At 43.8% G+C, this 27,789-nt stretch overlaps 1 protein-coding gene across 5 annotated transcripts in view; it reads left to right on the forward strand.

Annotated features, from left to right (window-relative positions):
- NALCN (sodium leak channel, non-selective) overlaps window positions 1-27,789 on the forward strand; it is a 617,081-nt gene that overhangs the window by 391,843 nt on the left and 197,449 nt on the right. For all 5 annotated transcript variants that reach the window (XM_075590764.1, XM_075590763.1, XM_075590765.1 and 2 more), the window contains one exon: window positions 22,280-22,354. In XM_075590764.1, coding sequence (XP_075446879.1) covers window positions 22,280-22,354 — 75 coding nt within the window. The remainder of the gene's footprint in view (window positions 1-22,279; window positions 22,355-27,789) is intronic.

Raw genomic sequence — 27,789 nt, forward strand, 5'->3', positions numbered from 1 at the left:
TAGCATTGTTTTTTTTGTTTTTTTTAATCTTATGTCGTACTGTATAATTGTTCAGTAGAAACATTTCTACTCCACCTCCTCTCCATTTAGAAAAAAACAATGGGGAACGGCAGGCTCCGCTTTATTTGGGACTACTATCTCATTTAATGGGTTAACCGTGTAGGCTCACTCAGGGTTCTTCTCTCCCCATCATGTGATGTAGGATGACTATGTAGAAGGGATTTTCGCTTTGCAGTACTGTATGTCTTGTGACCAGTGATGTCACTATAGGGAGATAGAACAGTATATAGAGTGTATAGCTCTACCCAATTTTCTACAAACAGGTTCTTCAGAGTTCAGACTGAGGGTCCTCTGTCTTCCTCTATGCTCAATGCTATTGCACCTGGGCAACCTGAGATGATATTTCTTGTTAACCTGATGCTCCAACACTTTGGCCTGCTGCTCACTGCACAGCACCATGGCTCGTATTATAATCAGGGCAATAACCCCTACAGGACTAGTATCAGGTCAGTCTTGTGGCTGTATACAGCGCAGCCCTCCTTGGATGTCATGGTGTTCCTTTAGCTCTTCCTGTAGTCTTTGCTCACTATATATGCTTACCCTTCTACTTCAGCTCCCTACTCCAAGGGCCTCACTGTAGGGACAATTAACATATGGCTGCAGCTCCCTTACCAAAAGGGCCCCCACTGCCTGGACACTTCTCTGCACTGTGGTAGATCCATTACCTAAGGGCCCTGCTACATATACTGGGATAGCTACCTTACCAAAGGGCCTTGCTGCATATCCTGTGGTAGCTCCCTTACCAAAGGGCCTCGCTTCCTGGGAACACTTTCCCTGTACTACAAAACAACAACAGTGACTCTTGTCTAACTCTAATTACTCACTGTTTAGGTCAGTGTTTTTCAACCAGGGTGCCTAGGAACGCTTGGGTTCCCCGGGCATCCCTAAAGAATTCCTTGCAATTTCCTGTTTATTAGAAAATTGTATCAAATACAGAAGAATTTACAATGCATCTGATCTCAGACACGTTATTAGAGATGGTTGGGAGTTCCTCAAAATTTTACTTAGGGTTCCTTAACCAAAAAAATGTTGAAATGCACTGGTTTAGGTCATGAGCTGGACCTCTACTCTCAGCATCTCTTTGTCTCTCACTCCTCCTGGAATCCTCCTGCTCTGCTCTTTTCTGACATCTCTTCCACCCCAACCCCTCCCCCCCTCCCCACACACCCCCACACCTGTCTCTGGGTAAGCAAATTGGCAGAGCTACTGTAAGTTCCTGCCTTGTAATTGGCAGGTGACTATCTCAAGGGCAACTGCTGATGATATCCTCCTTTAACCCTCTGTAGCAAATCCAATAGGGAGGGGTGTTAGACTTTGTTATCCTTGAAAATGCATCAATGCAAATCTCGTATTTTCTTGCTAATGATGAAATGTTAAAATTGCTTTTGCACTTGAGATGTTTCATTCATAAAATATCACATAACTGATTGTTTCCTCTAACTTTATTCACTTATGTTGTTTCCTTAATTACCAGATTATTTATTGCAATAGCAATTAGTAGTAGTTACAGTACACTCCAGTAATTAATATACTGCACCTCCCAAAAGTATTATTTATTCTGTTGTTTTTTCAGTATACTAATAATGGCTTCCCATGTTTATTAAAATGTTTGTACCCATTAAGGTAATGTTCTAATTATTGTTGTATTTATGAGATCTCGTTTAATGTACTGTGATAACAAAGACAAATAGTCAATCTGCTCATTTGGAAATATTTGATCTTCAGAGTTAGATACATAGTAAAGACGTAAATTCAGTCAAGGCTCATATTGTGCCTATTTTGAATACTAAATAGAAAACAGGTGCAAAGTATCGTGGGGAGTATGTGCTTGGTCAAAAATCAGACAGTCTAACTCACAACACTTTATTTATTTTATTTTATAAAATATTTTACCAGGAAGTAATACATTGAGAGTTACCGCTCGTTTTCAAGTATGTCCTGGGCACAGAGTAAAACAAATAATACATGGTTACAAGTACAGTTACATAAATGAACAGGGTATACATTATATACATGACATTGCGTGCACAGTTAAAGAAAATGTATATTATGAGCGTATGAAACAGTTACAGACCAGATTAAAGTGTGAGACAGCCTTAGATTTGAAAGAACTTAAGCTGGTGGTGGATATGAGAGTCTCTGGTAGGTTGTTCCAGTTTTGGGGTGCACGGTAAGAGAAGGAGGAACGTCCGGATACTTTGTTGAGCCTTGGGACCATGAACAGTCTTTTGGAGTCTGATCTCAGGTGATAGGTGCTGCATGTGGTAGGGGTGAGGAGCTTGTTTAGGTAGCTGGGTAGCTTGCCCAGAAAGTATTTGAGGGTGAGACAGGAAAGGTGAACTTTGCGCCTAGTCTCTAGTGATGACCAATCTAGTTCTTTGAGCATTTCGCAGTGATGTGTGTTATAGTTGCATTGGAGAACAAAACTATTATTCTGCTGCAGTAACATTCAACACAGCTACTTCTTACAAAACTGATTTGTTTAACAAGAACAAACAACAATATGTAAATAGAAATATAAACAAATCAGAGCAACATCGCTCCTAAGACAAACATTAGCTCTTCATGTGTCCTCTACTCATACACAACACCACTTCCTTTCCTAGGTGAACGCAGGAATGATAAATGAAAGGATGAGTCTGGAGCCTGTTCCTGCTTTTGTGTTGTACATCTTCAGATATGTCTGGGTTGAGATGGTTTATGCAGGTTGTCATGGGAGATCAGGACTTTTAACACCTTTTAACCGGGATCATTCAATAGGCAAAACAAGGTAGTGGAATAAAATTTTGTTTATTCTGGTAAACCTGCATACACACAATGAAATACAAAGATACAGGTAAAATACGCACTTACTGGGGGCCTGGGATTGAAATTTAGTCTCAAATAGATGCAGGGTGCCTGCTTCGGAAGGCTTACCCTGACCCTGACCGGGAAATCCTCGCCGGCTTCCTGGTCCTCTTTTCGGCTAGAAACCCTAGTCACGACTGCTACATTCAATTTTTTGTTTCAAATTTTTTATTGGTTTTCATAAGGGAATGAGTACAAAACAGTGCATTTTCATCATATCATATCTGGGGTGTTTCAGTGCGGCTCGTACAGGAAACCGCACCTCGATCCCCCAACCGGCATTGTAGTTAGGGTTCTGGATGTGCCGACGGCTCTGCACGTGGCCCACCCAACCAGGACATGCGTCCACATTTTCGACACTCTCACTCCCCCAGCCGGGAGATCGAGCACTTTCTTTGAAATATACAGTATTTCATTTCCCCTTTGCTTTAAGAGAAGGAGGATAGAGGGTAAAGAAAGAGAAGACGAAAAAAGGGGAGAGAGAGTGGGGGGAAGGGAGGAGGGGGAATGGGCAGGAAGGGAGAAAGGCAGAGGAGGGGGGCGGCAATCCTCCCCCTCCAACAACCCCACCCCCGATCCAGAGCCAGGGCAGGGCCCAGTCCACGGCCAGTTTGTTGGATTGAGTTTTAGTTATAGGGCCATACCTCCCACACTTTGTTAAATTTGTCGACTTTTTGGTTTAGCCTTGCCGACAACAGCTCCATTAGTCTAACTTCACTGATTCTGCTGAGCACCATCTGCTTGTTAGGCGGTTTGATCCTCTTCCAGTTTGCGGTAATTGTGCAGCGCGCTGCTGTCAAGATGTGCGACACCAATTTTTTAATCTGGTGAGGAAGATCTCCAATAGATTTTCCAAGCAGAAAAGACACTGGGTCCAGCGGGACCTCTTCTCCCACTATCTCCTCCACCATGGCCTGGATCATCCCCCAGAACGGTCTTATCCTGGGGCACGTCCAACATACATGTACCAGGTCTCCCGGCTGGCCGCACCCCCTCCAGCAGAGGTCAGACAGGCCAGGGAAGACCTGGCTCAGCCTACTCGGGGTGAGGTACCAATGAAATAAGATTTTATAGATGTTTTCCTTGATGGCAGTGCAAATTGAGGTTCTGGCTGCCGCTTCCCAGATGTCCTCCCAGTCATCTCTATCTATGTCTAGACCGAGGTCTGCAGCCCACTTGAGCATATAACTATGGTTGACAGGAGCAGAGGTGCGTGCTAGTCCCACGTATATCTCAGAGATCAAACCCCCTTGATATGCCCCCACAGCGCATATCTTCTCAAACTTGGACGGGTTGTCGAATTTGGAATTGTGGGAGACCGCTAATAAGAAGTGCCTGATCGGGAGGTAGTTGAACAGGGGAAAACCCATTGGGGTATTTTTTTTTGCATTTCGGGGAAAGTCAAAAGCCTCCCTTTATCTATCAGATCAGACGCTCTTCTTATGTTGGCCTGTTTAAAGTGTGTAAAATCTTTAGGGTCACAACCTGGGGGGAAGTCCGGGTTGCCGAATAGTGGTGTCGCTTCTGAAGGGGAAGATGTCAAGCTATATTTTATTTTTGCTTTTGACCATATGTTCCACATGCACCTCATCACTCCCAGGCTCGTCTTGCCCGACACTATCTCCCCCCCCCCCCCGACCACATCAGAGCCGGGAGGGCGAGTGGAGAGACGCAGGAGGACTCAATCTCTAACCAGCAGCAGGACGCTGGATTTTTATTCCAGACTACTGCTTGTTTCAGGTGGGCTGCTAAGTAATACTTGGTTATATCAGGTACTCCTAGGCCTCCACACTCCCTCGGTGCCACCATGACCGACCTTGCCACTCTGGGCTTTTTGTCATTCCAAATAAATTGGAAAATTCTATTTTGGATGTTTTTGAGGTCCGACCCCGGGACAAGGATTGGCAATGTCTGGAAGAAATACAATAGTTTAGGAAGAATATTCATCTTTACAGATGCGACTCTGCCCAACCATGATATATTGTATTCACTCCAGCTCTGGAGATCTTTTTTGATTTCTGCGAATAGTGGGGGATAATTATGTCTATATAGGGTGCCATAGGTATTTGTAATTTTGACTCCCAGATACTTAATGTAGGAGGAACTCCATTTGTAACTAAAGATAGCTTGTAGTGATTTAACTTTGGACGGTGTCAGGGAGAGATTCAGGGCCTCAGATTTGTCATTATTGATTTTGTATCCTGACACCTGGCCAAATTTTTCTAGCTGTGATTGGAGGTTTAGGAGGGTTGTCATGGGGGAGGTCAAGGATAAGATCACATCGTCCGCAAATAGCGATATCTTATATACCTCTTGACCTACTGTATAATGATACCCTTTATATTTTAGTCTTTTCGAATTATTGCCGCGAGGGGCTCGATTGTTAAGGCAAAGAGGAGTGGGGACAAGGGGCATCCCTGTCTCGTACCATTTCTTATTATTACAGGGCTTGAGCCTCCGCCCGGGAGTTTCACTAATGCTGTTGGGTTTTGGTAAAGGGCTCTCCACCCCCTCAAGGAAGGGTCCTCTAAAGCCGAATTTAATCATAGTTTGATCTATGAAGTCCCATCGAATTCTATCAAAAGCTTTTTCAACATCTAGGCTCAAGATAAAAGCTTTTATTTTCGAGAGGTGCACATGGTCGATGATGTTTATAATTTTACGGGTGTTATCCGAGGCTTGTCTGCCCGAAATGAATCCCACCTGGTCTCTGTAAATCAAGCTCGGCAATATTGTGTTTAGCCTATTCGCTAATATTTTGCTGTACATTTTTAAATCCGAATTTAGGAGTGAGATCGGCCTGTAGCTACCACAATTTAATGGGTCTCTTCCCTCTTTGTGTATTATTGCCATGTTCGCTGAGGACATAGGGGGAGGGACATCTTCCCCTTCCAAGAAGGAGTTGAAAACTTCTAATAGATGTGGGACCAGCACCGCCTTAAACTTTTTGTAATAAAGATTGGAGAAGCCGTCTGGGCCGGGTGTCTTGTTTATTTTTAGCTGCTTTAAAACTTCAAGTAATTCATCGGCTTGTATCTTTTCACTTAGTTTGAGGACGGTTTCTTCGGAGAGGGCCGGTAGGCTACACTCTGCTAAATATTTTGTGATAGCCGTCAACCCAGGCTCAGTGTTTTGGGAGGGGTTCAGATTGTATAGTTTGGTGTAGTAATCTGCGAATTCTTGGGCAATTTCGTTTTCTTTGAATGTTTTAGAGCCGGTTTTAGTTCGAATTGAGATAATTTGGGATTTAACTCTTAGACCTCTTAATTTATTGGCCAAGATCCGGTCTGCCTTGTTGCCCTTGTTGTAATATCTTTGCTTTGTCCATTTCAGTGCCCACTCTACTTCTTCTAGTTGGATGGATTTTAATTCCATCCTTGCCTTTGTAAGCTTTTTATATATTTGTTTTGTTGGTTTTGTTTTATGTTCGGCCTCCAGCAGTCGAACCCTCTCCAACTTTTCTTTGTATATTTTTTCCTTTTTTTTCTTTTGATAAACGAGATGGAAATGATGGAGCCTCGGATTGTTGCCTTATGGGCTTCCCATAGCGTAGCCGGAGATTTTACTGAGCCCTTGTTTAAAACAAAGTACTCCGAAATTTTAAGGGAAATCAAATCTACCACTTCCGGGGAGTTAAGAAAAGAATCGTTTAGTTTCCACTGATAGCGGGTGTTCTTAGTGAATGGTAGAGAGAGCGACATGTCAATGGGGGCATGGTCAGACCAAGAGATTGAGCCAATATTTGACTGGAGCGACGCCTGGAGAACATCTCTGGTACCTAGGAAATAGTCAATGCTCGAGTAGGACTGATGAGGGGTGGAGAAGAACGTGTAGTCCTTCTATCCCTGATGCTGAGATCTCCAAATATCAAACAGAGAAAAATCTCTGAGAATATCTCTGAAACTCTTAGCATCCCGGAGAGAAGATTTGGTTGGGGAGGAGCCCTGAACACTGGCTCTCTCATAGTCTGGAGAGAATATCATATTGAAGTCTCCTGCTAGTCAGATAGTATTTTGTTGGTTTTACTTACGGTCTCCAGCACCGACTCTGAGGAAGGAGATCTGGCCCTCGTTGGGAACATATAGGTTTACCAGCGTTATTGGAGTTCCTGAAAGAGAACCCGAGAGGATTAGGTATCTCCCCTCTGGATCTGCTATGGTTGACTCTAGTACAAATGGGGTGTTGTGGCTAAACAGTGTAGCCACTCCTCTTTTTTTGGATCTGCATGAGGCGTAAAATGCCTGAGGGTATATTCTGTTGAACGTGTTTGGGGGAGAGATGGAGTTAAAATGGGTCTCTTGTAGAAAGATGATATCCCCTTTGAGTTTGTTTAATTCTTGTAGTGCTAGCCTACGTTTTCTTATTGAATTAAGACCCTTTACATTAATCGAGACGAGTTTTATGTTGGATAACTTAGACTTGTTGCTTTAGGTAACTCAAAGGCCAGGTTTAAGGCCGCTTTCCCAAGGCGACCGGCCTTCTTTACTGGTGTCTGCGAGCATCTGAGCTTTAGACCTCCACCTCTGGCACCCAACCGAGGGCGGACCGCAAGAGGGGAGGAGGGGGAGTGGAGGGTGGGGAGTCGAGGGGAGCAGAGATAGAAGAGGAGAGAAAGTTGGAAGTAGAAGGGCTTTTGGAGAGCCCCAACATCGACTCCTTCACTGCCCTAATGGCGAAGGAAGCGGGCCTAGTGCCCTTGGAGATCTTCCTGTGTGCCTAAGCACTGGTGCCGACAGGAGGAACAAACCGATCTCCCTCTTTGTAATAACTAAACCAAACCTATACATCAGAATATAAGAAAACAGAATATGAATTCACCTAATTGTGAACCGAACTATTTACGGGTTTGGGCCTGCGTTTCAGACTCTCTTGCCCTCGTGTTGATTGGTCGTTTTGCTCTGTTCGGTGAGTGTCTTCTCCGGGAAGGGGCTGACTAGAGAGGGGGGGAAAGGGGAGGAGATGCAGATGCAAGTGCGAGGACCAGGGGGGGTAGAGCCCAGGGGGGGAGAGGAACGGAGGAGGGGAGGAGGGGGAGAAAGAGGGAGGGAATGGACAAGAGGGGGAGGGGAGGGGGGACCCGGCGAGAGCGAATGGGCCTCCCTGGCTCTGAGTCTATATGGGATTTGTATCTTATACACCTAATTGAAAATATTTTAATATTAACTTCAACCAAAATATCCTTTAGAGAGCCTGAACTGTCTGTGACTCATTTGAGTAGCATTCCTTTCTTACGTCCCTTTAGGACCGAGGGGATGGTGGGGGGGAAGGGGAGGTGCGGAGAGTGAGGGGGAGAAGGAAGGGAGTGGTGAAGAGGGCGAGGAAGAGGAATAGGGGAGGGAGGGAGAGGAGGGATGGGGGGAGGAGGGATGGGGGGAGAAGAGGGGGGAAGGCAGAGGAGGAGGGGGAGGAGGGATGGAGAGGAGGGGAGAGGAGTGGGAGGGGAGGGGGGGAGGAGGGGGAGAGGAGTGGGAGGGGAGGGGGGAGGAGTGGGAGGGGAGGGGGAGGAGTGGGGGGGGAGGAGTGGGGAGGGAGGGATGGGGAGGAAGGGAGAGGAGTGGGAGGGGAGGGCGAGGAGGGGAGGGGAGGGGGGAGGGAGGGGGTGGAGGGGGAGAGGGAGGGGGGGAGGAAGGAGAGCAGGGGACAGGGGGGGGGAAGGGGAGACCCGTTGGCATTATTTTTATCTTGATCTTGGCTTCATATATTGTTACCTAAATCCTTAACAGCTCTGTTCCGACTGTTATGCTGAGACCTTTTTATGTTTTTATGTTTACATATGAGATGTGTAGACTAGTTCTCTCCATGCCCTGTTGCTCAAGGAATCCTCCCCGACACCCCCCCCTGCAACAGGTCGCCGGCAGGCGCGTCGTCCCATCCGATCGCCTCCACCCCCGGCCCCCCCGGAACGAGAGAAAAACCAAGTATGGGACAGGAGAGGCAGGTCCTGACCCCCCGGATCTCCCCAATGCTCCAGCCAACCCTGCAGATCTCACTCCAGGGCGGCCCCCCTGTCCCACCGGGGGGACTTCTAATATCATTCCCTCTGGCTTCGCAGGCGGGGCACGGCACCCAGGACCGGAGGACCATGCCTAATCAGCAAGAACGGGGACGAGCGCCGGAAGCGGACTACCTCAGACTCCAGGACCCAATGAGGGAGGACGGGTCAGTCTCCGCATGAGGTGGCAGATGCAGCAGTCAGACCTCAAACCCCCCCCTGGAGCGCAACCACATCCCACCCCAAACTAGACGATTTATTTCTGACCCAATGAACTTGCGGGGTCGTCAGCCACGACTCTACGGCAGTCTTCTACAGCTGGTCTCCGCACTTCTCTCTTCTCACTTTGGAGGTATTCTTGCCTGCGATTCTCTCAGAGGCGCAACGTAGTCTGCTGTTTGCTTGTGGACCTCCCTCCTCCTGCTCCTCCATCTCCCCTTCAGGTAAGGAGAGGCCCAGGTCTTTCAGAAATCTCGGTGTGTCTTCCGGATATGTGATTGAGAAGAATTTGCCATTTGTGAACACAACAAGTTTAAAGGGGAATCCCCATCTGTATCGGATATTCTTGTTTCTCAGAATCTCGGTGATTGGCCTCATTTCTCTCCTGCGTTCTATTGTGACTCTGGAGAGATCGCTGAAAATCTGAATCTGAGCTCCGCGGAAGGTAATATCATTTTTTTTCTGGCTAGCTGTAAATATTGTTTCTTTAGTGCGGTATGAGTGAAATTTAACCAGCGTGTCCCTTATTCTCTTGGGGTCTGCGGATTTTGGCCCCGGAGCCCTATGTGCCCTGTCAATGTCACTAGGTTTTTCATTCAGTTCAGGGACCAGGTCAATGAAAAGATCCTTCAGATAGTTCTCAAGCGATTCCGCAGGGATTGATTCAGGGATATAACGAATACGGAGGTTTTGCCTCCTATCCCTGTTTTCTTGGTTCTCGACCTGATCTTTAAGGGTCCTGAGCTCAAAACCCAGGCGGCTCATGTCTTCTTCCATCGAGGCTTGCGCGCCTGCCACCTCCTCCATTTTGCTCTCCACGGTTTCTGTTCGCTCTGTCAGGGAATGCATTTCAGCTTTCAAGTCCCTCAGAGCTACAGCGAGGTCTTCCTGGAATCCCCTTCTCATGCGGGTAAACAGCTCCTTCATAAACTCCTTGTTTAGGGATCCACTCTCCGATCCTGGCTCCGGTGTCAGTTCTGTTTCAAGCTCCTCCGGGGCGCTCGCGGCGGCGCCATCTTGTGGGTGCTCACTGAGCGGGGGAAGACGCTGTCCCAGGGAAAAGTAGGTAGAAACGCTCGGCGGGTTCTTTTTATTTGGCTTGTTAGCCATCTCTGTTTGCTCCGCTTTCTGTTGGTGATATTTTGACGTTTCTGAGATTTGGTGGGTGTGCTCTTCTAATAGCTTTTTGTGGGGGAACTCGGGAGCTAACCCCTTAGGCAGCCATGTGTGTCGACGTCACAGGAAGTCTCTGCTACATTCAATTTTGAGAACTTGGACCTAGTGTCTGACTTAGCCTCAGCTAGGTAGGCTTTCCTAGCTTCAGAATGAAGCCGGTTGCTCTGCTTTTCCAAAGAGATCAACTTTGAAAAGCCTGCCTTTGCATCACCGACTCAAGTCACTGGATGGGCTGATTCTCTGCCTCGGCCGTCTCCTTACATACCCTCCGATGTTGTAGCTTCAGCATGGAAGTAGGAGGAGAGACCAATCAGAGCATGGGAATTCTCTCCCACTAGCCAATAGAAACAGGGGCTTGTCTCTTGGCTGACGTCAGAGGAGGAGGCTTGCCAAGCCGGCTCAAAAAGCCAGACGAGCAGGAAATATGAATCGGCCAATGGGAAATGCACCTATGAGCAGCATCTTCTCCCAGCCAACTCATTGCCACCCGCTGGGCAGGCTCCAGCAAGTCTGACAGTCCAAAAGGTATCCCAACAGGGTGTCCTTTGTTCTCCGGACATGGCAAATCACCCTTCCCTGCTCACCAAACGGTTTTGTCACCTCTGTACATCCTCCCTCCTTTGAGCTCCAATGTCTATGCAGACATCCCGGCACCTATGTAGATGCCCAGACTGACTACATAGACATTTATACAAAATGTTCAAAATATTATAAACCATGTTTTAATTAAGTATACGTTCTGGGGGAACCTTATACCTATGAGGAAAATGGGTCTGGGATACGTGGGCTCGAAAATCCGGATTCTGGGGGACATTGTGTAGCCCCAGCGTAATTCACCTTGCCTACCCGCAAATCATGTCTGCCCGTCGGGGAGAATTACGGGACTGCCGGTAACTTTGTCCACCGAACTCCTGCATACAAGACAAATGCATTTCGACCCATATATCCAACCTAAAACGTACCCTCCAAAAGTTTTATGTTTCTGGGGCAAAGGGAACAGGTAAATCCTGAAACAGGTCAGGGTTACCCTATACTTTGCATTGTACATCCATAACACACCCCGTCCTTATCTACAGATGGGTACCCGCAAATCATACGTGATTTGCGGGTAAAATACCAATGCTACCGGTAACTCCGGTCAGCAACATTTTATACATTTTATAACATTAGTTGCCCCCTGATATCTACCTTTAGCCTCGCGCTCCCAAAGTCCCTGTTCACAGCTAATCACCTATGGGGGACCCTAATCACATACTGGGGTTGGATAATGAGATATTCAGTCAAATAGCTCATTAGTTGTTACAGGAATCCAGACAGTCACGACAAGCACAGGAATAACGGGTGCAAGCAATTATATAGATGCAGGACCCCATTCCTAACATGGCACTTCAGTTATTCGTGAACAATTACCTTGTCCCAATCACAGGTTGACAGATAACGGGAGAAGCAGGGTTTACCCAGCCCCTCATTAGTATACCCCTCCCTTGGTCCTACTTGGCCAGCCCATTTATATAAAAAATATGACAGGGGACCTGGGTGCCATTATGTCTAGCAAAATGGTTATTGGGGCAGAGACCTTTCCTGTAGGGCTGTTACATTTAACAGGTTCCAATGGTTAGTATCCATCTGTGATATCTGGCTGCATATGCAATGAGGGCGAGTCACCTCCATTGATGTACAGGTTTTTCTCACCTCTGGCTAACTTCTCTACCGGGGACAGGAGGAGTAAAGTACATCACAAAGCCTTTCAAGTATCTTCCTTTGATTGTACAATTACATATTAAAGCTGCCATCTGGCAAGCTTTTACCCTATGTCCAAACTTATAGAACAAACAGAGATAACATATAAACTACATTTCCCGTGTAGCAATCAGGTTGAAGATGTGTGTGCAACATGTGTTCTTGGCATAGTAAAATATATCCAAATTTCACCTTTCTAGCATGTATACAGCAAAAGTTATAATTTTACACTTTATCCATTGTCAGGGATACAATACAATTCTCCCCCTCTCTCCATGTTAATACAAAACACCATTACTTTCAATGGGGCTGAAGGCTTTTGAACCTCTAGGACAGGATTTATTCATACATAGTAATTACCACACAGACTGCAGGAGTTTGCAGCCATATCCTGGAACAAAACAGATGGGTTAGGGGAATGCAGATCAACATATACACAGATCCCATTAACCCTTCATATCCCGATCATGATAACAGGATATATACAATAACACACAGTACTGCTGGGGAAATACATCTAAGACCTGGGACAATTCTGCTGAAGCAGGGGAATGCAGATCAACATATACACAGATCCCATTAACTCCTCGTGTCCTGCATGATTGCAGGGACTGCCGGCTGGGTGTGACCTCTTTATTACAAGGCTGGCAGCCCCTATCATGACAGTCCCATAAGCAGCTTGGCTGGACGGAGTCTAGTATTCGGGTCTGATGGAACATGTTGGGCAAGGCAAGCCATGTCAGCCAATTACTCTCGTTCATCTTTCTTAAAGCATCTTTGTTTGTTTGTTTGTTTTTACCATCCGTTCAGCTTGGCTATTATCTTGAAGATGGCGAGAAGCAATAGTGACAGCTCAAATTAGGTTTTCTTTGGCTTAGGCTACGCTTATAGTGCATGCGATGCGACGGTGACGTCAAGCTGCAGTTGCTGGAAAAATAAAATTGAGATGACTTCCAGCACATGCGACCAAGCCGTCGCTCCGTCGCGCCGTGCTTACTATAAGCACACGCGATGGCAGCAATGCATTTGTTTTGACGCAATGTCGCGTCGCTGTCGCCGTCACCATAAGCCTTAAGTAGAAATAGCCAGTCCAGTTGCCACAGAGCAGAGTAGATAAGCATTTCAGTATTAGGTGATACATTTTTTATTTGGACTAACAATTGATATATGACAAGCTTTTCAGAGTTCGATCTCTTCCTCAGGTCAGCAATACCGATTAACAAAAAATTACATGAGTTTAACCCAGATGTAAAAAAAAAAAAGAACACAAGAGCCATCTAAGGCAGATTATGGGGAGAATGAATAAATAGACAGGGCAATAAATGGATCAAAGGGACAGTGAGGCACAGAACCATACATCTGTCAGCAGTGTGCAGGAAGGTGGGGATGCAGGTTGGGAGTAGGGTGTTACAGTAATTGTAAGAGGCAGGTAGAAACATTATAAAAAAATCCAGGTGGAAACATTATTAAAAAAAATCATGATAGTTCAAAACGCCATGTCAGCATTAATTCGTCTTGTTTGTGTCAAAGAGCATTATCATTTTGAGTTCAAATGTTTTCCGTTCTTGCGTGCTTTTAAACATACCTTTGTGGATTTTTATTTTTAAAGCATTTATAGAATGATCCGGCTGTGAGAAGTGATGTCCTACTGGAGTGCAATATCTTCCTTCTTCATGGTGGTGTGTTGTGTATCGGTGTAGGTTCAATCTGGTTTGAAATTTTTGGGTGGTTTCACCAATGTAGCATCCGTGGTCATATTTGCTGCATTGAATCATTTACACCACATTCCTGGATGATCCTTGAACATTAATGTTCTATGTTTGTGGCTGGCTGTGGCATTTTGGCATATATGTTTGCAAAGTTTGCAGCATATGTTGTTGCATGGTCTTGTGCCATTAACAGTGTCCTTGAATTCATTATGAAGTTTTCTTTGGCAAAACTCTTGACTTTTTCAGAGGGAAAAGCCATTCCATTATCAAACACAAGGACATCTGATATCTCTTGAGTTGCAAACAGATGTTGATAGGCAATTATTGTGTGCAAGACCACTGTAGTCGAAATTGATCAGTCCCAGGAATGATTGAAGTTCATGTTTAGATTTTGCTCATGGCTTGCCTTTACGTGCTCTTCTGTTAACTCGATACTAGATGTATTTATAATCTCCAGAGACACTCCCGTCTCCACCTTGAGAACTGGCACAATTAGTGTAGCACATTATGGTTGAATGACAACTTGAATGTTTCTAGCTTTCATGTGTATATGTGAAACTACAGGATCCAGGTGAAATGACACTGGTGGTCCTTTATAATCTCCCAGTTTATCAGAGAAAACTTGACGAAAGTCCACACTGATCTTCCTTATTTGTCCTTCAATGAGGGTATGGACATCTTGGATGCTTATTCCCATTTGTGAGAATAAGTTTCTTCCTAAAATGCTTTTGTACTGACTTTCTGAGATGGTAAGAGGCAACATTCTCCTCAAGGAACTATTACAGACTCTTATATCACAGCTTCCAGCCAGTTCAACAGTCTATCTATTTTTATAACCTTCATGTCCATTTGAGTCAGAAAGCCTACTGTAAATGAAGAACTTGAAATAATTATTTTATTGGCAGACACACACAGTATGGTCTTTTTTCCCCCGCAGCAGGGACATTCTGCATCTTTGAATTTACATGCTATGACTATGCTCAGCCAAAGTGTGAATGCACTAGCTGAGCATATATAGCAGGAGGGAACCAATGGGACAGAGGAGTAGAGCAGAGGTGTGTGCACAACGGAGGCAGGGATAGGCTGTGAACAGTGCAGGGGACAGGTGAGGGTGATCAGAGTTGATGCGCAGCTGGAGAGCGGTGCACGCGCGTCACGTGTGCGTGCCGCGCAGGGCGGCCACACGTCACAAGCGGAGGGGCGGAGCCAAGCTCCGTGGAATTCCTGTAAGCCCTCCGTGGGCGCGCGCGCTCTGTAAGGTGCGTGGGAGGATGCACAGCAGGGGGCAAAGAGGATGCACGCCACAGGGACGTGCCATGAGAATCCTTGCAGCAAGAGGCTGTGCAGTGGAAGGTAAGGAGGGAGTGCGTCGCGGGGGACGCGTTCCCTGATTCCTTACAACCACGAAGGATCTCTTGGTTAACTTGATAGACAGCAACCTAATAGGGAGGCGAGAAGGAGAAGGTTGTAATAGTCCCAGTGTGACTGTCCAGGATGGTATTTGGCATTTCCTGATATATTGGGACAAAGTAGAGACTGATATCCGGCGATACCACAATACATACAGAGGCCGTAACTGCATCTGAGGTGCTTCTCGTTGGCTAGTAGCCTGTTACCACTGAGCTGCATTGCCTCCTCTTGGTCCGGGGAATTGTCAGTAATGGGACCTGCTGAAAGAGTATGAAAAGAACGTATACCTCCTCTGTTCTAGGCCCTCTCAGCTCTTCTCTCTTGTAGATGCTGATCCATGCAGATGCATAGAGCGATGAAATCCTCTAAATCTGCAGGATGTTCCAGCGCGGCGAGTTCGTCCTTGAAGTTTTGCCGCAAGGCCTTGCCAAAATACTGCTTCCAGTGCTTCATTGTTCCATCTGGTCTCTGCGGCGAGAAGCCGGAATTCAACAGCGTAGCGGGACTCACCGTGGTTGGAGGTAGGAGAGGTAATGGATCGCTGGGGTCCCTATCCGAGGTTGAGGGTTGGAGAGAGACGGTTGGTCATAGACAATAGCCAGGGTTCTGGTAAGGAACTGCAAGACAAGGTACAGCAAAGAAAGGCAGAACAAGGCAAAACAGTGTGCTTGCGACCAGCACAACGTTCTTCCAGAACCTCAAAGTAAAATACTATTATGCTCAGCCGATTTGCAGAGGGAATCGCTGAGCCTATTAAGGAGGAACAGCCAATAGATGAACGGCTGTACAGAAGAAGCTGATACTAGACTCGGGCCACTGATTCATTGCTAGACGGGCTCTGCGCAGCAGGCACTGCTGAAGCTCCAGCTGTACCAAAGTCTGGATCAAACTCGGGGGCCAATCGCCTGGTTCTGATATCATGGGTGTGGAGCCTGCACTCGATCCTCACAGTATGGTCTCCTGAAGTGGAGTCGATATTTGAACCGCTGATGTCACTTTTCACCTCTGCTCCTATCCTCATTCATCCGAATCCAGAACTATTATTTGTCATGGAAGTGGACGCATCCGACTCCGCTGTTGGTGACATTCTTTTACAAAGAATTGTACCAAAAATGCTCCTTCATCCATGCGCCTTCTATTCGTACCAAATGTCCACATCAGGAACAAATTATGACATCGGAAACAAGGAACTTTTGGCTATAAAAGCCGCATTCTCAGAGTAGAAACATTTACTTGAGGGGGCCAATCGCATGAATTTAGAATTCCTTCTGCAAAGAGACTGTCCGCTCGACAAGCCAGGTGCACTCTATCCTTCGCAAGATTTCAGTTTCACATCTCATACCGCACCGGTTCCAAGAATGGGTAGGCTGACGCTTTGTCCTTATTATAGCCTAAGCCTTGTTCTGATAAGAGCAGGAGGAAACTATTCTACCAAAAATAACTTTTCTGGTCGTTATGTTTTTTGCCCATCTCCTCACACGAATTAAAGGTGCCTACTCAAATGACTCTTTTTTTACAAACCTCCACCAGAGGCTGAATTATTTGTACATGGTTGTCTGTGGAACTGTAAGAACCGTCTGTTTGTCCCTAAGGAGGTAAGATTAGAAGTCCTCAAATAAATGCATGACTCCCGAAACACTGGTCACCCAGGTGTCCTCAACACACAGGAAATGTTTTCACACTCTTTGTGGTGGCCCAAATGATCACATAATGTTAAAGACTATGTCCTCTCCTCTGAGACCTTCGCTAGTATCAAGACACCTAAAGCATTTCCTGTGGGTTTTCTGCAGCCAATTCCAATTCCTACTTGGTCTTGGGGGTCCATTTCAATGAATGTTATTGTTGATCTACCCAGATCAAGTGGGCATGCTACCATCCTTGTAGTAGTGGATTGGCTTACGAAACTGGCCTACTTCATTACTACATAGAAGCTCCCTTCAGCAGACCAGACAGCCAAGTTGATTTTGAAAGAGGTATTCCATCTTCAAGGGGCTCCAGACTAAATCATATTTGATAGTGGGGTGCAATTCACTTCAAGATTCTGGGGGACATTCTGTTCCTCTTTAGGAATTCAATTAAATGTATCTTTTTATATATAATATATATCAAATGTTTTACCAGGATGTAATACATTGATAGTCTCCTCTCATTTTCAAGTGTGTCCAGGGCATACAGTTACTGTATGATCACAAATACATTGTTACAAATACATAATTACATTAAGTGAACAAGACATTGCATGTACAGTTAAAGATAATACATGTTATAGGCGTATGTAACAGTTACAGACCAGGTTAAAATGTGAGATAGCTTTACTTTTGAAAGAACTTAGACTGGTGGTGGCTGTAAAAGTCTCCGGTAGATTGTTCCAATTGAGGAGTGCATGGTAAGAGAAGGAGCGGCCGGATACTTTGTTGAACTTTGGGACCATGAACAGTCTTTTGGAGTCAGATCTCAGATGATAAGTGCTGCATGTCGTAGGGGTGAGGAGCTTGTTCAGATAGGCGGATAGCTTGCCCAGAAAGTATTTGAAGGCAAGACAGGAAAGATGACTTTTGTGCCTAGACTCAAGTGATGACCAATCTAGTTTTTTGAGCATTTTGCAGTGATGTGCGTTGTAGTTGCATTGGAGAACAAAACAGCATATTGAATTTTAGAGGGTATCAAGTTTGCTAAGGTGAGTTCTGGCTATCATCCACAATCTAATGGCAAGACCGAAAGGTCCAATCAGACATTAGAACAATAATTAAGCTGTTTTGTTTGTCATCTCCAGGATGACTGGATTGATGTTCTACCTCTAGCAGAGTTCTCATACAATAACTTATATCATTCCTTGACACAGAAGAGTCCCTTCTTCTCAAAGTTGGGGTTTCATCCTACTTTTATTCCTCGCTTTCCATCTTCCGGTCCCACTCTGGCAGTTACGGAGAAACTTGAGGTCTAACGAGACATCCAGGAGACCCTTAAAGAGACACTTCATGAGTCGCAAGTACGGTTCAAGAAAGCAGCAGACCAATACCACAGACCATCCCCAAAATTTCACAACTGGGATAAGGTCTGGCTTTCAACTACAGACCTACGATTAATAGTCCCCACTATTAAAGTGGGACAAAAATTAATTAGTCCCTTCTGAGTTTCATCGCTAGTAAATTCAGTGTCCTTCTGATTAGAATCCTTTAAAGTATACCCTGTCTTTCACACTTCCCCACTGAAACCATTCCTGGAGAATCCGTTTCCTGTATGGAGACTCCCTCCTCTTGACCCTGTCCTGGTGGATAACGAGGAGGAGTTCATTGTGGAAAGAATTGTGGACTCCAGGTTGCACCGATGGAAACTCCAATATCTGGTCCACTAGGTGGGCTATGTTCCAGAGGAGAGGTCCTGGGAAACAGAAGATGTTTTACATGCTCCACAATTGGTCCATGATCTTCCACCAAAGATATCCGGACAAGCCTAAGAAAGATTGAGTGGGAGACTAATGTCAGGTTCTTCCTGTCATCCTGGTCTACAGTACCCATGCATGTCCACCAGGATTTCTGTTGCTCCTACTAGTTCTATAAAACACTCTGTAAGCTGATACCTCTGCACCTGTGTTCTCTCAGCCTGCCTATATAAAATTCCCCTTCCTGTCTCTCACTGCCTGTTTATACAAGTTACTCCAGCACCTGCTTGGTTCCTGCTTTGCTATTCCCTGTGCTGTGCTGATTGCTGTTGCTGTCCTGTTCCCTCGTCCATTCCTGCTTCCTTGTTCATTACTGCCCCCTTGCCCCAGTTATGTTCCTGCCTCCTTGCTGCTGACCTCTGCTTGTGAGCAACATCCAAAACGATGTGGCGCAGCGCCAAAGAGAGTGGGTCAAAAGGTAGGTTAAAAATAAATCTTTTATTCGTCCATAAAAAACGGAAGTGTCAAAACCTCCTACATGTTTCGTGCGTGTGCTGTAGGAGGTTTTGACACTTCTGTTTTTTATGGATGAATAAAAGATTTATTTTTAACCTACCTTTTGACCCACTCTCTTTGGCGGTGCGCTACCTCGTTTTGGATATTGCTCTGGACTTTCTACTAGTGGCTGCACGCCCCAGGACAAGCACAGGGACACTCCAGAGATGTGAGTAGAAATCCTCATTCAACATTGCATTATCTGTGTGGTTTCATGGAGGTCCAGGGATCATCCCAATGAGGGGTGGAGTAGTGGGATATTTCTCCTTGCTCTTCCCCTTAAGGGATTATTGGTCCCCTTGAGGACTGTATACCACTTCAATATTGTGCATTACTACTAAAAAATCCCCCGGTACCAGTGCTATGGTTTCTTGAAACTTGTGTTCTAAGAAATCTAAAACTATTTCAATGCTAAGCACTAGCTGGGTTTTTGGTTTATTGGAGATGTGCTATGATTTGAATTCCTGATAGATTGCATTATACATGTTCCTTGTATGCAGTCTTACCAAGGAGTTATTGATTTTCTTAGCTATTAAAGAAAGTGATTGTTCTGTTAAACTCCCAGTCGTACCACCATCCATGTGGACAGTTAGAGCTACTGTAGGAGGTTCTTTGATCCCAGAAAGCAATTGAGGGTGGTACATAATTGGATAGTTGGGTCTTTGGTGAGAAGATTAATCAAGGCAAACCATGGTTTTAATGGCCATACTGGGTAAACCAAAACCAAAGCTTTTACCTGGTATGTACTGATTTTATGCAAAACCCTTGGGAGACGGGACAAGGGAGGAAAGGCATATGGAAGTTTGAGGTACATCCATGGCAAAGCTAAAGCATCCATTTTCCATGTCCCCTTTGACCAAACTCATGACACAAATCTCTGGATTTTTGCAGATTATGCAGTGGCAAACAGGTCCCCATTCATTAGACCGAATGGGAACCAGTCCCTATTGAGAGACAATATGCTGGGGGTTAGCCTCTGAGATATATATATCTTAAATCACTGCCATCAGCAAAAAGTGTCAAGTTTTACTTGTAGGGTCTTTGGCCCCTCTATAATAGGAAAAAATATATTTAGCACACAGGGGAGTTACTCTTTTCAAAAATGTGTGTCTTAAGTTGGAAATATGAAAATTCATGTGTCATAGCATTAACACTTCCTTTATTGAATTCTAAATTCATATCCCAAATGCATGGTTTTTACCCTAAAAATCCCTTAATTGGAAACAGAATAAGCCCACCTTTTGGGGTGTGTCCTTAACTCCCCGATATTACTCTCTAATGACATTTTTAAGCACGGGGAGAGAAAATAGGTTTTTTTTAATGAAAAAATGCCTGAGTATAAAAATACCCCATAACTTTCTTTAGATATAGCTTCTTACCTCCGTTTCTGGTCACCCTGACCCCGTAATGCTGATCCAAGTGGGTAGATGTAATTCGTGATGGCTGTGCCGGTCCTGTCAGTCCTGGCGTTCTAGTGCAGCGGTGCGCAAAGTGGGGGCGCTGTATTTTTTAGGGGGGGCATGGGTGCTTGCAGAGGTCCTGAGCTCTTCCCCGAGGCATTTAAATTAAATTAGATGCCGGGGGATCGCGTGATGCCTCTGCAACAATAAAACTTACCTTGATTCAGACGCTGTGACACGTCGCCATGGCAACACGGCGTCAAATGACGCCGTGGTGTCATGTGGGGTGATTTCACACGGACGTCTCCATGGAAACGGGGTTGTTTGACGCCGCACACAAGCGAAGGGGGAGCGCAAGAGTGAGGGGGAGCTGGCACGGGGGGGCAACATTAAAATACTGTAAGCACAGTGAAAAATGTAAACAAGGTATTATACTTATTAATATGTAAAGTTTTAAAAGATCTTAAGTAGAGAGTAACAAAATCTGAGTTTTAAGTAGGCAACACTTTGATGTAACACAATGTTGCAGAACTACCCAGTAAAAGGTATATCCTTGAGGTTGGATAGATTGATACAAAATCAAAATGTTAGCTATCCACCATCTCTATAATGCATATTAAATAGATTTAACATAGTAGTTAGTCTCACTTAAAAACAATGCACCATGACAGGATGATGTGTACATTACTGTTTGTTCTGTAAAAAAAAACAACAGTTCAGTCCCATACAGGACCTTTAAAAAGCCTGACCAGGCTGGAAAGGCTGACAATTCATGTCCATCCCTGTCTCACAACAAACTATTCTTAATGTTGATTGCAGAAAAGTGTCCACTCTCTGTTGCTAGATTAATTTTGTTCAATTTAATGGCTGTCATTAGTCTTGCAACACCATTGCATAACACATGTTAAATTGATCAAACCACTTGCTTGCAGGTGGTATGTGCCCTACATTATTCAGTCTGACATAAGGTGCATAATCACATACTATAGCAACCAGTCAGATTGGTTGCTCTTTCGTGATGTGGCTGATTATGTGATAATCAAAGAAAGAGGCTACTGTATGATATTTTCCCATTTTTTTTAATGGAAGACAATCATGTAATTTACAGTATATGAATCTTATAGTATGGAGTCCGTGCAAATGATACAGACATTACAACAACATTGTGTGCATTACAGTGCCCCTGCGGTTTATTTTATGTTATCAAGACCAGCAGACCATCTAAGAGATACTTTTCAAAGCATAAATCTACAATTACCAAGAGGGAGGATTTAACCACTTTGGTACATTGGTTTAAATTTAAGCACAACGCCTCTGCAATGCGCATTATTGATATAATCATCTCTTACAGTGGGAGTGTTATTGGATCTACTCTTTATATACAGTAACATCCCAAGTCCTTAATTATAATGTACACACAGGGTGCTCTTTGTTGTCCTGATAATTATCCCTGTATTAAGATGTATTTTTTTTGCATTTTTTGTATATGGGAATTTATGTTTTATTATATTCATTATTTTCTATACTGTTTTATTATATATTTATTTTGATATTATATATTTATTTTTTCAGTGGATCGGTGGTGTCATTTTTTATGTTTCTAGTTTTGTGGCATTTAGCATTAGATTTGGTATGGTTAATACCATATGTTCTCTTGGTTTTTTTAAAAATGTTTTTCTGTTCTTTTTTTTTTTTTCTTTATTACTGTATATGTCACATTCTCTGCCTACTATTAGGTTAATGTATATGGTTAAAGAAAAAAATTACTATGTTCTGTCACCCTTTCTAGATCTTACTCAGTTTATTTGTTGCTGTTATCTTGGACAATCTGGAGCTTGATGAAGACTTGAAAAAGCTTAAACAGGTAAGATGAGCGCTTTAAGCACAGCACATACAACAGTATAACATTAACATTAAGGATATTTAAAAATCAATAATATTGAACAGTTTGAATGCTAAGCATTATTTAGCATGTACATAACTTTTGGAAATGCAAGAACTTAAGCGTTTCCTTGATTAATGCAAAGATACAGACGCTCCGAATTAAAATTCAGATGTAGTCCAACCAACTTTCCTCACAGTTGGAAGTTGCTGGGGGAAACAAGTGTGACAATCTTTGGTCAAGGTTAAAGCAGATTGATGCAGAAGCAGAATGAAGCACCCCTGACTGCCTATGGCTGCAGCTTACCCCTAGCCTTTGAGAAATGGACTTCTACCCCAAGGAATCAATGATTGCGGCTTTTGTAAATGTGTACATTGAGTTTACTTTCCATTGGACAGAGAGTTTTGCTTAGAGATTAGACAATAAATAAGCTTAAAGTACAGTATATACATAGTTAGGGATTTCCTTATAGCCTTAAAACTATAAAGGCATGGACATCTTTTTCATAAATGTTATTCTGGTGAAAGAAACTAGGGTTGTTGGAGTGCAAAAAATAGAGAAATTATAATATATAATATATAATAATATATTCACAAAAGGAACCACGACTGCCAGAGCTCCGACTTAGACCTCCACGCTGCAGGAATTCTCGTCTCTCTGGGCGTCTGATGTAACTTCCGGTTACCGGATTCCGCTCAGAGTCTCGATCTCTACTGGTCTCCCTACACAGGGCTCACAGCAGACTCTGTACCTCTCACTAGGAATCAACGTGTATCGTCTATTTTGGGCTTTCTCAGTAGTCAATGTTCACTGGTCCACACTGTCAGACCTTATATAGTACTGTCCATCATGATATTAATCAATTGAATAATTAAATAATAACGTATTTAGAATGGACTACAGAATTATACCATATGTTTATCAGGGTATATGATTACCTACCTATATATAATAACTTTTACACATATACAGGCCCCGGTAATGCGGCAGGTTCCGTTCTACAGTCCTGCCGCAAAGCGAAAATCGCCGGAAAGTGGAACCAGCGATTTTTGTCATCTGCGCATGCGCAGATCGGCAATTTACCCTTCTGCGCTTGCGCAACCTCCGTTCTGTGCAAGCGCGACCACCGTTATGCGCATGCGCGACCTCTGCACCCCCCGTTCTGTGCATGCGCGACCTGGGCAGCCCCCATTCTGTGCATGTGCAGACATGGTGGCCCCCTTCCCAGTACCGCTGTATGTGCAGAACGCCATAAAGCAGGGCCTTACTGTACTTATAAAAATTAGCTAAAATACAATAAGTGAAACAATGTATTTATTCATAATTAATAAAAATAAACATATAGACAAGGATATGTATGTGTGTATATATATATATATATATATATATATATATATATATATATATATATATATTAGAATAAAGTTACACAATTACAACAACAAAATACATAATCTACAATAATATAACAGCTATGGCAGAAACATTCAGATCCCATTACTCCTATTGATTATACAGTACATCATAAGATCATATTGTTAATCATAATAGAACATAGAAAAAAAGAAAAAAGTGTTAGTTCCAAATTATTTGTAAACTTCAATACATCTCATTGTTCGGGAAAAACTTACATAAGGGACCTATAGCGCAAAAAATATGTTCCCTTTGCTGGTTGCCAAAGGCAAAATAGAGAAAAGAGGAAAGAGAAATAAAATTGTCCTACACTTTAGGATACCCTACACCAGCGGTGCGCAAACTGGGGGGCGCGACCCCCAGGGGGGGCACGAGACTGCCGACGGGGGGGCGCGGGGTTTACAGAGGCCCCGCGCGCTTCCCAAAGGCACTTAAATGAAGTGCCGGGGGAGCTGCAGGGCCTCTGTAAACCTAACTTACCGTGGCTCCGACGGCTTCCTCCCTGCGTCGCCATGGCAACGCTGCGTCAAAATGACGCTGCGAGGTCATGTGACGTCACGCTGCTATGGCAACGTGACGTCATTACGCCGGTAAGTTGGGGTAGGGGGGGCGCCGGTAAGTTGGGGTAGGGGGGGCGCGGGTAAGTTGGGGTAGGGGGGGGCGCGGTAAGTTGGGGTAGGAGGGGACAGCCGGCAGGGGGGCGCAGGGAAAAAAGTTTGTGCCCCCCTGCCCTACACAACGGTTTGCCACTATCAATCAGTGAAACCTACTAAAGGTCAAACCCGTATGTAGTTTAATCCAACAGAGATCACTCTGTGCTAGCCGCACGGCGCAGTTTTGACCCTTTTTTAATTTTTTTTTAAAGTATTGATTTAAATGGATGTATTAAAATACCCTTTCTTTGAATATGTATCTCAGCGACACCCGACAGTTTCGGTGTTTCACACTCTATCTACCTAGATTCACTCTCCTTACATTGGGGTAAACTACGCCACACCCAGATTGGCTCTTTGCTATTAATGAGGATCCATTTAAGCCCTCACTGGTATCCCTATGACAATAGTGGATATAATAGGAGTGCACCCATTGAAAAGGTTTTTTCTCTCTCCCTCTCTTTATTAATTCCATTATTTTAATAATGATGCAATACTATATTTAAAATTAAAATAAGAAGTTCCGTATTTAATTTATCAAAAAAATTCAATACCAGAATCTCAGAACATCAATATCAGTATTACAAAAATATCAAAATATCAAAATCCAGTGAGATACAAAATAGACAATAGAATAGAATACAAAAATGATGATTATGAATATGGATAGAAATCAGAGGAAGAGGATAATACATTAGTATAAATTTAGTATAAAAATTAAAAGGCCAGTGTTTTATCCTTTTTATAAATAAATCATCATTGATAAAAAAACAAGTAAAAAATATAAGAACGTTATAAAAAGGTAAGAAAAGATTAAAAAGGGAGAATCCATCAAATATCTAATTATGTATTAAAATGCATTGAGATCAATATCTACATTGAAGCCACCAGGAACGAGGGTCCCCAATTTGTATATCAAAAATGTCTCTCTCTGTGTCAACTTTTTGTCATGAATGCATTCTCTCCAATCTTTTCCACCATCTCAATTCCCATACAGTATATTTTAATCCTGCTGGTTTCTATTGCAATGGCTAGGGAAATGTTTTGGAACATTATGTGTTCAAACCTGCTTTTGAAGATTACATGCTGTACATATGTGGCCTCAATGTAGATACTGATCTCAATGCATTTATTATATAATTAGATATTTGATGGATTCTCCCTTTTTTTTACTTTTCTTACCTTTTTATAAAGTTCTTATATTTTTTACTTGGTTTTATCAATGATGTTTGTTTATAAAAAGGATAAAACATTTATATTTTAATTTTTATACTAAATTATTTACTAATGTATCATCTTCTTCTGATTTCAGTCCATATTCATAATCATTTTTGTATTCATTTTTGTAATCTATTCTATTTTGTATCTCACTGGATTTTGGTATTTTTATATTTTTTTAATACTAATATTGATGTTTTGAGATTCTGGTGTTGGGACAAATTAAATATGAAACTTCTTATTTGAGTTTTGTATTTGAATTTCCAATATAGTTGTAGCCCCCTGTAAACAGCTCAGGCTATACCTATCTTCCTTCCACTGTGGTAAGTCCTGTTAAGATCAGGCGCCAGTAATCATTATGGGTTTTCCCCCTTCATAGCCCTAACCTGAGTGGTAGACGCAGGCCTGGACTCTGCTGCAGGCGTGAGCAAGAGGGGAGATTCTGCTGACACCATGAGGGGAGGGGCTAGCTCTATATTTAGCAGCCCACTCCGTTGAGTGAGTAGTTGTTCTTCGTCCTTGCGGTGTGCCGTGTTCCTCTCTTGTTGATGGTTCTTCAAAAGAGAGCGTAGCTTAGGAAGAGTTCGAGTGAGCAGTGATATCGAGAGTCTAGAGCTGCTGAGTATTATGCCGTGAGCCACGAATCCTGCGGAACGGTCCGAGGAGTATCAGGAGGCTACGGGCTCCCCGGCGTCACGTGCCGGAGGAGAGCGAGAGGAACCAAACCGATCAGCGTCTAACAGTAGAGCTGGTAGAAGTATAGTCTGGTGGACCAATGCCCTCACCCCGCTGCCAGGGGTGATGGGGAGAGAATTCAAGACCCACCTCGAGGCTAACCTCGGGGGTGGGCCACGGGGTATTGCAGCCCTAGCTCAGACCATCCTGTCGGCAGAGTGACTTGGAGGGAAGGAGAGGAGGAAGTCGTGTGAGGTGAGCGGGTTGTACCTCGCCCTGGCGATTGTATTGCGGCTGCTAAAAGCCTTAGCCTTGGGATATCGTTGCTCTGTCAAATAAAGAGACTGTTCTGCATCCGTAAAGACTGTGTGTGATTTGGAGAGTATAACTCTGGGACCTGAGGAGTTCTTCTATACCGGTCCTGTCCCATTACCCAGGGAGTATGGAAGATGGAGGCGCTGCACCACTAAGATATCATGGAGGCTAACACCCCAGAAGCCCGGTTCTGGCTCCCCCACAACACCACGGGAAGCTCAAGCCCTCCTGTTCCTCACAGGTACGCACCACACCGCATGTAATCAGCCCCCATGCACACCTCACACTCCCGTAGAGACTGGGGGGGGGGAGAAACAGGGTTACATAGTATTGAATCATTATTGAAATGATGGGATTGACATTCATTAGACAGTGAGATACGAGTGTGATTATGAGAATGCTACTCTTTATAGCTATACTGTAGGTCTCTTATGTTAGTCTTTTGTATGTTGTATACGTGTTTCCAGAAGAATGAGATGTTTTGAAGTTTACAAATAATTTGGAGACAACACTTTTTTGTGTTTTTCGTATGTTCTCCTATGATTAACAATATGAGCTTATGATTTACAGTATAATCAATAGGAGTAATGGGATTTTAATGTTTCCACCATATGTGTTATATTAGATTATATATTTTGATGTAATTGTCACTTTATTCTATTTTGTATTGTTTTTAGCACTTGATATAGAACTCTAGAAGTATATATATTTATAAATAGATCCTTTTCTATATGTTCATTTTTATGAATTGTGTATATATAAATTGTTTAGTTTATGTATTTTATTTAATTTCTACAAGTATATGTGTAAATGTAATTATATATAGGCAGGTAATCATACCCCCTGACAGACGTATGATATAATTCAGTAGTCCATTCTAAATAAGTGATTATTTAATTATTCAATTGATTACTATCATGAAGGACAGTACTATATATGCTCTGACAGTGTAGACCAGTGAACATTGAATCCTGAAGAAGCCCGAAACAGGTAAAACGCGTTGAGTCCACGTGAGAGAGGCAGAGTAGGGAGGACGGTAGAGCTCGAGGATCTGAGCGGATTCCAGTAACTGGAAGTGACGTCAGATGCCCAGAGTGACAAGAATTCCTGGATCGTGGAGGTATGAGTCAGAGCTCCGGCAGT

Source organism: Ascaphus truei, chromosome 3, assembly GCF_040206685.1.
Source record: "Ascaphus truei isolate aAscTru1 chromosome 3, aAscTru1.hap1, whole genome shotgun sequence".
Taxonomy (NCBI): domain Eukaryota; kingdom Metazoa; phylum Chordata; class Amphibia; order Anura; family Ascaphidae; genus Ascaphus; species Ascaphus truei.